This window comes from Urocampus carinirostris, chromosome 15 (genome assembly GCF_059441175.1).
Source record: "Urocampus carinirostris isolate Australia breed hairy pipefish chromosome 15, RoL_Ucar_1.0, whole genome shotgun sequence".
NCBI lineage: Eukaryota > Metazoa > Chordata > Actinopteri > Syngnathiformes > Syngnathidae > Urocampus > Urocampus carinirostris.
In genome coordinates, this window is record NC_142363.1 from 27,854,489 (window position 1) to 27,864,635 (window position 10,147).

The window sequence follows — 10,147 nt, forward strand, 5'->3', positions numbered from 1 at the left end:
GCGAGTGAGTTGTCTGTCCCCGTGTGCCCTGCGATTGGCTGGCAACCAGTTCAGGGTGTTCCCTGCCCACTGCCCGATGATTGCTGGGATGGGCTCCAGCACCCCCGCGACCTTACTGTGGATAAGCGGTGTAGCTAATGAGATGAGAGATGAGATGAGGTGTGTTTAAATGCTGTTAAAAATGTCGGAAAAAAATGTTAAAACGTCATATTGTCAGATATAACGAAATTGTGAATATTCTTAATCGCTGTTAAAATTGTGGAGAAAAATTGTTCAAACCTCACATTGTTTGTTTGCTATTAATAGTGTCAATAAAATTGTTCAAACCAAAATAAACTTTAAATATATATGTTTTTTAAAGACGCATTATATTTATTTACTTAATCATTCCGAGTTCACCTAATGACGTCACCGTTTTAGGTTTATCAGATGAATCCTTTCACTCGGTGTTCCTTTGCATGCTGGACTGACAGTTTACTAGCCAATCAGAGCAGGGAGCGTCTCCTCGTGACTGAGGGGCGGGGCCCTGGGGTGAATGACGTCACGAGGCTGGCGCCAGCATGTCTGGGACTGGCGCGTTAGATCAACACAGCTGGGCGAGCATAGGACACACAGCTGGCCAGCCCGATGCATTCCAATACAAAACAGGAGTGCGCGTGCGCGCCCGCGCGTGCACCACGGGCTTGTATCTCACTAGAACGGGACGTGCTTCCCTTCTTGTGTCTTTGCAATCATTCCAATGTTGTTGTTTCTCTTTTCTGCTATTATTTATGATTTTACTGTTGGATCTTTGCACAAGATGTCTCACTGTGGGGGGGAAAAGAGAAGCCCAGATAAGAGACGTTGCATGACCTTTGACTTTTCCTCCTATCTCCGCTGTTTGTTTGCTTGAAACAGATTGCATTTAACGACATGTTTTGCCAAAAAAAAAAATGTGTTGAAATGCGGTGGAGACAGGTTTTATGACACTAGAAGCTGTGGGGGAAAGTTTGAGCTGTCATCAGGAGGGATAAATAGTCAACATTTTCAAAGTAAGCATGAAATGTGGATTATTAAATGAGTAAAATGGAAATAAATATTAACTGGGGATGCAAAATAACTGTTGTTTCCGACTATGTTTTCTTAGACTGATTACCTAGCACTGATTACTTTATTATATGGAGTATTTTTTTGAGTGTGTTGTGCAGGAGATGTCATGTTTTTCCTCATTTTCTTTTCATGTTGTGTGTTAAAAATGAAAGCAACTCTGTTTCCCCCTTTTTTGTAGTTTTTTTATTTATTAATAATACTAATTTTTCCTTGAAGAGATTCCTGTACAATCATTTGATTGTTTTAGGAGAGAAACAGGTGGGTTTTTTTTTTCTTCATTTATTTATGTATTCGTTTTTTTGCTCCCTATTTTTTGTGTCATGTAACAGATAATTTCTCCTTGTTATATGATAAACTATTTTCCGTTTTTATTTTATTTATGTTTTACCATTTTTATTGAAATTGAATATTCCTATATTATATAATTAGTTTTTCTAGGTAAATGACATGTTTTTTCTTCTTTTTTTATATATTTACCTCTCATTTTGTGTGTCTGATGTGTTGATATTTTTTTTAAATCCTTGTTGTATGATAAACTCGTTTTCCAATTTTTTTATTCTTACTAATATTGACAAAATCAAGTTTTCTGTACATTTACTTGAGTGTTTTTGGAGGTAAATATCACGTTTTTTAATTGAATTATTATTGAACGATTCTCAATTCTGTGTGTTTGATGTGTCCATATATCCATCAATTATCTGCACCGCTTATCCTCAGTAGGGTCACGGGGGAGCTGGAGCCCATCCCAGCTATCTTCAGGCAGTGGGCTGAACTGGTTGCCAGCCAATCGCAGGGCATATAGATATATTTACATTGTTTTTTTCGGGGGGTTATATTATTATAAACTATTTTTAATTTCAATTGTTCTTGAAAAAGATAATATTCCTCTCCTGTTTGAGTTCTTTGGGATGTCATTTTTTTTGCTATTTTTTAAATTATTTATGTATGTTCTCCCTGTATTGTACTTCTGGTGAGTGAAAATTGAAAATTAAAAAATAACTATTTTCTTAAAAACATTTTTCTTTGTAGTCTTTTTTTTTTTTTAAACATTCTTCTTGAACATCAATACTTTATTCCTGCGCATTTTGGAGCATTTTAGGAGTGAAGTCTCTTGTTTTTAACTATTTTTTTCAAAGTATTTTTTAGTCCATTCTTTGGTTTTGTTTGTTTATTTTCCATTTTGTGACTTAACAGGTTGCCAAGTCTTGAGATTGGGCGGGATATTATTCTTATTGTACGTTGAATATTTTATCTCGCATTTTGAGTTGCGTTTTGATGTAAAAAAAAAAAAGGGCTATATTTATCATATATACTTTGGGAATTATTGTTTTTATTAGTGGCTGCTGTTAAATGTCATTGCATTTATTTTTTATTGCACTATTATTACAATGCACTATTCTTCTTCATTGCTTTATTATTAGCATACTTTGGCCAGTTTATCTAAGCACTATGTTTTTTTTTTTTCATCCGGATAGTTTTTTACCTTTTTGCTTTTCAAGCCTTATATTACGTGTTTAACCCGGAGTGCCATGTCTAATCTCGTTGCATACAATCTTTAACAACGTCGATATTTATGATAATAAAGACGATTCTAATTCTAAACTCATCAGTGATAGACCATCCCATCAAGACAACCATTTCCTCATCCCTCCCAGTCGTCCTTCTCGACCAATGAGAAGCCACCTACATCATAAATAGGCGCGGCTTTGCTTTCTCTATATAAAAGCATGTTCTCGCTTGGTAGTGACAGCCAGCTCCTTTCACTCAAGCGGAACTCAATCAAACCGAGGAAACGTCTCACCTTTCCCGCAAAATGAAAGCCATCAGCCCGGTTCGCTCCAACAGAACCGGCTACAAAGCCGTTTACTGCATTTCCGACCGCAGCCGAACTACGAAGCAGCAGCACGCATGCGCAGAAGTGCCGGCGGCGGACATGAACGACTGCTACTCCAAATTGGCTGAACTGGTTCCCAGCATCCCCCGCGACAAAACGGTGAGCCAGGTGGAGATCCTGCAGCACGTCATCGATTATATCTTCGATCTACAGATCGCCCTGGAGGCCGAAGAGACACCCAGGCTCTTGTCCAAAAAAGTAAGCGAAAATACAACGTGATTTTGATGATTTATGCGAGTGGAAAATCGTCCAAAATGGTATAAACGCTTCGGAGTTTGGTTGATTTCGTTTTCTGTTTTTAAAGGCTGCTGATCTGAGCAGAAGTTTTTCCAAAGACGAAGGACGTTTGTGCCATTAGGATTTACCATTTTGGTAAGTATAATTTAAGATTTAAAAATGGCGTCAGGGTATTTCTCCTATTTGGTATTGAAAATTTAAGTTAGTTCGAGTTATTGGTCTTATTTTAATAAGCTATTTGCAATATTTAACGTTTTTTATTAAGTTTAAGCAATTTAGCGTTTATTTTGTGAGATGGGCAATCATATTTTTAAATAAAGTTGGATTTAAGCTATTTTAAAGCAATTAGTATTCATAACTGTTTGTAAATAATAATAATAATAATAATTTCCTTGTATTGTCATTCTGTGTAACAATGTACACAGAACGAAATGTCGATTGCACCTGACCCGTTGTAGCGAGCCGATGCAGCCGCAGCCAACAGAGGGCGCCGCCGACCACTTTTTAAGTCTTAGGAATGACTCGGCCGGGGCGCGACCAAATAAAGTTAGCTTTAAACTATTTTGCGTTTTTTTATATTAACCATAACTTTTTAATAAGGATAGCTTTAAACTATTTTTAAGTAATAAGCATTGTATAACTGTTTTTAAATAAAGTTAGCTTTAAACTATTGCTTACATTTTAATGTTTTTATTAAGTTAGCTTTAAGCTATTTAGCGTTTTTTGTGCTATTAGCTAGCATTTTTAAATAATCTTGGCTTTGAGCTATTTTTAAGTAATCAGCATTTCATAACTGTTTCTAAATAAAGTAAGCTTTAAACTATTGCCTACATTTTAATGTTTTTATTAAGTTAGCTTTATGCTATTCAGCGTTTGTTTTTTGCTATTAACTATGTTTTTTTAACAAGGATGGCTTTAAGCTATTTTTAAGTAATAAGCATTTTATAACTGTTTTTAATTACAGTTAGCTTGAACTTTTGTCTACATTTTATTGTTTTATTAAGTTAGCTTTAAACTATTTAGCGTCATTTGTGCTAATAGCTTGCATTTTTTAAATAATGTTGGCGTTTAGCTATTTTTAAGCAATTAGCAATTTACAATTGTTTCTAAATAAGCTTAAAGCTATTGCCTACATTTTAATATGTTTTTATTAAGTTAGCTTTATGCTATTTTACGTTTTTTCATTTTGTTTGCTATCAGCTATCAATTTTAAATAAGGTTGGGTTTAAGCTATTTTTAAGTAATAAGCATTTTTTAACTGTTTCTAAATAAAGTTAGCTTTAAACTATTTCCTTCATTTTAATGTTTTTATTAAGTTAGCTTCAAGCTATTTAGCGTTTTTTGCGCATTAGCTATTATTTTTTCAAATAAGGTTGGCTTTAAGATATGTTTAAGCAATTAGCAATGAATAGAAGTGTGAATTTCCCTACGGGGATGAATAAAGTATCTATCTATCTATCTATCTAGATGTATAACATTAACATTAGTAGTATAGTTCATGTATTTTTGCCTAGTATTCAAATAAATGTTTTGGTCTGTACGACTGAGTGAATGTTTTTATGAATCACTAGGAGGCGCTAAAAATATGCACTGTCCCTTTGAGCTATTTAGCCTTTTTGCGCTATTAGCTATGTATCTTTTTTCAAAGGTTGTCTCTAAGTTATTTTTAAGCAGTTAGCAGTTCATAACTCTTTCTAAATAAAGTTAGCTTTAAGCGGTTAATTTAGCTTTTAGCTATTCAGCCCTCTCTATAGTCTGGTAGCTTCATGAAAATTTTTCAAAATTAGCATTTAGCTTTTTTTGAGCACCTAGAAATTTAGAATTTTTAAATAACGCTAGCTTTTATCTATGACCTAATTTTTAACTTTAAAGCTCCAGTGTGTGATAATTGACCACTAGATGGCACTGTATTGTCTAATGACAGAGAAAACCAGTGCCACAAAGCATAGCGACAAACATGAGTACTATTTAGTGCCTCCTAGTGGTACATCAAAACTTTCTTTAATAAAAAATTTCTATATTACACATAAAATTCACACTTCGGTTGCCGCAATGTTTGTCCGGCATCCTGCTGCCACGCTGTACTCTGTGGGACTGGTAAAATGTTACAAACTGGGGCTTTAAAGCTATTAGCGATTAATAGATTTTATAAAAATGAATATAGCTTTAAGCTATGTAGCTCATAGCTATAACGTTTTGAAATGAAGTTAGCTTGAAGCTATTTAGTTAGCGAAGCTTTGTTAGTTGTTTTTAAATTGAGTTAGCTTTTAATTATTTACCTTTTTATTAAGCTATCAGCTAGCCATAGAAATTAGGTTTGTACATATCTAAAACCTAACTTATTTTGAAAAGTTAGACATCGCTAACAGCTTAAAAAACAGCTTAAAGCTATCACAATCATGATAAAGTTATACATCTAATAAAAAGTTATAAATAGGTACTATCTTAAAAATATAGCTAAATAGTTTAAAGCTACGTTAATTGTGAAATAAGGTTATAAATTGCTAATAGCTTCACAAAATTGGCTAAATATCTCAAAGCAAATTCCAAAACCTTTATAAATAGCTAATGACTTTATAAAATAGCTTACTAGCTTTAAGCTAACTTAATTTTATGTCTTTTATTACATGTTTATCCTGCGTCCTGTACTGTATTCGCAATCTGTTATCGCCAGTCGCACATCGCTGCAAGCAGTTCTCGCCAGATTGCACTTTTGTCGGGCATGGTGGCTTTTTTTTCTGTAACTTCTGCCTAAAATGATGTGCATTCGTTCAGCTGCAATCCATTATCCACAGTCCCATATTGGTGCGAGGGGGAGGCGCCTTAAAGGAAATCCACGATTGTGGCCATGATCCCTTATCCCTAGTTGACGGCTACTGACAGCGGGGGCTGAAAGAGCTAAACAATGCGTGGCGGCTCTTTTTTTCCAATGTTTCCGCCTCAAACAAACAGCACCTGTATGGCCTTGATCCATTATCCCCGATCACAAATTGTTACCAGCGAGGACCGGTACATGCAGAGCGCAATTTTGTTGGGCCTAGCGGTTCTCTTTTTTTGCCATTACTGTATTTCTGACATGAAGTCAGTAAAGTCGTCTGACCGCAATCCATTCATCCCTATCCCTTATTGCTGGGACTGGAGTCTGGCAAAAGGCACTCTTGTGGGGAGGGGGGCCGGCAAAAATGAAATTCACAATTGTGGCTGTGATCCATTATCCCAGGTCAACTATTGCTGAGAGCAGGGCCCAGCAGAGCGCTGTTTTTTTTTCCGATTAAGGCGTTGAGGTGTTCCATTGTAGCCTGCCTAAAATGTACTGTTTTCGCTCGATCCATTATCCCCAGGCAACTATAACTGACAGGGGCAGCTGAAGTGCAAATTTGTGTGATTAGCTGCGTTTCTCTTTTGTTGATTCTTCCGCCTAAAATAAATAGCAAATGTGATCTATTGTCCCCAAACCCTGCGAGTCGGGGTTGGCAGAGCAAACTTGTTGGGCCGGCCTACTCTTTTATTTTTATTTTTATTTTTTTTGTTGTCATAAGTCAACTGGACCCGCGTGGCCGTCATTCATTATCCAAAATTGGAATGTTTTTTTTTCTCGGTTCGGAGCGCTGAATCTTGCCATTTTAGTCCGACTAAAATGTACTGTACTGTTTTGGCCTCAATCCATTATCCCCTTTCAAATATTGCCAGGAGTGGGGACTGGCATATAGCACTTTTTGGGCCTGGCAGCTCTCTTTTGCTGTTGTGTCCACCTTTAATGAATTGCCATTGTGTGCCCGAGATCCATTATCAACAATCGCATTTTGCTGAAAGCAGGGGCCAGCAGAGCCTTTTTTCCTTTTCTTTTTCCGGTTCCGGCTACTGAAGCGTGCCTAAAAGGATCTGAGCTCTTTCTGCTGCCATCCTTTATCCTTGGTGGCCAATTGCTAATTGCTTTGTTTCATGTTGGTGGCTCTTTTGTTCCGTTTTTATTACTTAAACTGAACCTCACCTTTGTTGGCACGATTCATTATCCCCAGGTCGACTATTGCTGCAATCAGTGGCTGGTTGATTGTATCTTATAGATTGGGGAACTAGTTTGCAGATTTTCACAAATTACTGGGCGTTGAGAGAAAGTTCCATACCATACATTTAAATACAAGATCCAGCAAATGCGCCAAACCCACTGTGCAGACAAAATCTAATTTCTTAGCGCGTTTTATTTCACTGTGTTATGTTGGATGATTTGATAAAATGTATGAAAAAAGAATAATGCCACAGCCTGTGTCTTAAATCAATATAAATACTGTATACCACGTTAAAGTTGTCTCCCTCCTGCAGTTACTTAAGATTGTTGAAGCTCATTTCGACCTTCATGAATGAATGGTTTGAAAATAAGGTGCAAGCAGAGTTCTTTTGTAAAAATGTCACAAAATACTGCAAACAAGGATACTGATGTATTTACCTTCGAGAATGTGTGCTGTGTGCACATCCCCGTCTACCCCTACGGCTTACTCAATCCAATTACTCTGTGTGCTTAGCTGGTGTTCTTGGTGTTTAAAGTTTGTTCTGTGGGTTTTCAACATAAATTTCAACAGATAATATAGATTGTTTAATGAGCTTCCAAATAAAGGATTCCTTAGCGACATACAGCCATAAGAAGGTCTGTAGTTGAGACTGTGCCCTTTGTGGAATAAACTGTTTGTTACTGGTGTTAAGACGCCTATGCACACACCAAACTGGACTCTGCATTCACCAGAAATGGAATTCTATAGAAGTAATTTGTATGGCCGGAGTTTTACGTTCTCCCGAAAAGAGCCATAGATTCCCGACTCCCAGATCGCAGCGACGACGATTCTAAAATCAAGAATACTTTGCCAATTGTCTGAAACTCCGGCTTCGTCTCCAGAACGTCCCTGAGCGTGAAATCCCGTAAAAAGCATCCCCAGATAAAGAGAGCCATTGATATGATCGCTATCTGCCCGGGGTTAATGAAGGCTCCATGCTCGGCGCCAGTCAGTCTGCGGCGGCCGGAGAGAAGAGAGAAGGGGGAGGAATCTTGACTTTTTCTTTTCCTTGTGTCCATGCAGGTGCAGGGAAACACATGTCTCCACTTCACTGCAGGCCAGAAGAGCACCAGAAGGGGAGGGAGGGGCCTGTTTTTTTTTTTTGGTATGCAGACGAGACGGAGTGTTTTTCTGCCGCTTGCGTCCGGGATGGACGCATCAACACACCAAAGTTGGACCTTCATTTTCTTGCATTCCGTTTTGATTTCCTTTTTTTTTCTTAATTATAACAATCCACCAACTCTCTAATGGAGTTACTTATAAACAGTCTGCGGGGATTGTGGTTATTTCCAAAGACGATACGAACTGAGTTTCATAAACTCGTTATTTTGGAGTTTGCCGAGTGCGATGTGATGTAATAATAAACATTTTTAAGCAAAAACTTTTTTTTGTGCAAGTGGTGTAAAGGAGGTAAAGAGCAACCGTACGATGTGTGATGGAGTCTAAAAACTCTTCCTGTGCATTTATTTAAAAATTCTGAAGAGTGCAAATCAATGTATAGATAGATCAATTGAAGTCATGGATACATATATAATAATATATAAAAGAGAAATAATAAATAAGTATTGATTAAATAAGTGAACGAATAATACATCCAACCATTTTCTGCACCGCTTATCCTCATTAGGGTCGCGGGGATGCTGGAGCCCATCCCAGCCTTATTCAGGCAGGGGCCACAGAGACAGACAATTCACTCGCTCCTTCACACCTAGGGACAATTTGGACTTACCATTTATCCTGCCATGTATGCTTTTGGAACGCAGGAGGAAACCTACACATCACTGGGAGAACATGCAAACTACACATGGGGAGACCGGTAGCTGGAATTGAAGCCTAGACCTATGCACTGCGGGGCTGATGCACTAAACACTCAATGTCTAAATATATAAATAGATGCATGAATGAATAGTTTTTAAAAATACATGTATGAAGAAATAAATGAGAAAGAATAAAGAAATGTATGCGTAAAGAACAATTTATGACATGGAAAAAACATTTATAAATAAATACAAATATGAATGCTGGAATGAATCATAAAACAAATGGAAAAAACATATGAAGAAATAATACATAACAATGTGAATTAATTAAATTAAAATAACTAATATATATAAATAAACAAGTTGATAAAAATAATGCTTTTACTGTATTACTACAGAAATTAATGCATAAATATCTAAATGCTTAAAATACATGTAAACAATTAGTACATGTTTGAATAAATAAATAAAAGTAAGCCAATTTGTGTCAAGACCAGAAGGGAGACAGGACCCACTTGCATTGCGTTTCTCACAAGTTTTATTGGAAGAAAGAGGAAGGGTTGCGCCCACAATCCGGTGATTGCTGGACGCGGGAAGCAGGTCGCTCGGATACTTGGATTGTACAGTACTCCTAATGCGGAAGTGGATCTTCCGTAGCGAGCGATGGCGGTGTCAGGGACGGGAAAACTGGTCGGTAGCTGGGACTGGGAGAGCAAAAACGTGGTCAGGGACAAAAAGAGGTCGAAAGCCGGGACAGGAGAGTAGAGGTGGTCAGGATCAAAAACGGGTCGAAGCTGGGAGCAAAAAACGGGACAGGTGGGAGTCAGGGTCGAAAAGGCTTGCCTAGTGTTGACAGAGGTTCGCAGACGAACTGACAAAGGGACAGACAGGAGTAGGTACAAGTACTGATCGGGAGCCAATCAGAATCCGAGGGAGTTGGCGCCGAAGGAGCTTCACAGCTGAGTCACATCAGTAATCATGACAATTTGAATGAGTTAAATAAGAATGAATAAGTAAAAGAAAGTACATACAACTAATGGATACAAAATAAGAAAGAATAGAAAAACAAATGCATAAATACATGCATGAATAAGTATATTTAAATAAGGATGAAGTAAATT

General features: G+C 37.2%; 1 protein-coding gene across 1 annotated transcript; it reads left to right on the forward strand.

Annotated features, from left to right (window-relative positions):
* Positions 1-2,821: 2,821 nt before the first annotated feature.
* id3 (inhibitor of DNA binding 3) lies at positions 2,822-8,647 on the forward strand. The gene is made up of 3 exons (XM_088354638.1): positions 2,822-3,181; positions 3,288-3,355; positions 8,290-8,647. Exons 1-2 carry the CDS (start codon positions 2,903-2,905, stop codon positions 3,339-3,341), a joined length of 333 nt encoding a protein of 110 aa, XP_088210764.1. The 5' UTR covers positions 2,822-2,902; the 3' UTR covers positions 3,342-3,355; positions 8,290-8,647.
* Positions 8,648-10,147: the final 1,500 nt, after the last annotated feature.

Excerpts from the sequence above, each read along its gene's own strand:
- id3 (XM_088354638.1), top strand. The coding sequence starts at position 2,903 with ATGAAAGCCATCAGCCCGGTTCGCTCCAACAGAACCGGCTACAAAGCC. Across the intron at positions 3,182-3,287 it reads CCAGGCTCTTGTCCAAAAAA|GCTGCTGATCTGAGCAGAAG; the intron begins GTAAGCGAAAAT and ends CTGTTTTTAAAG.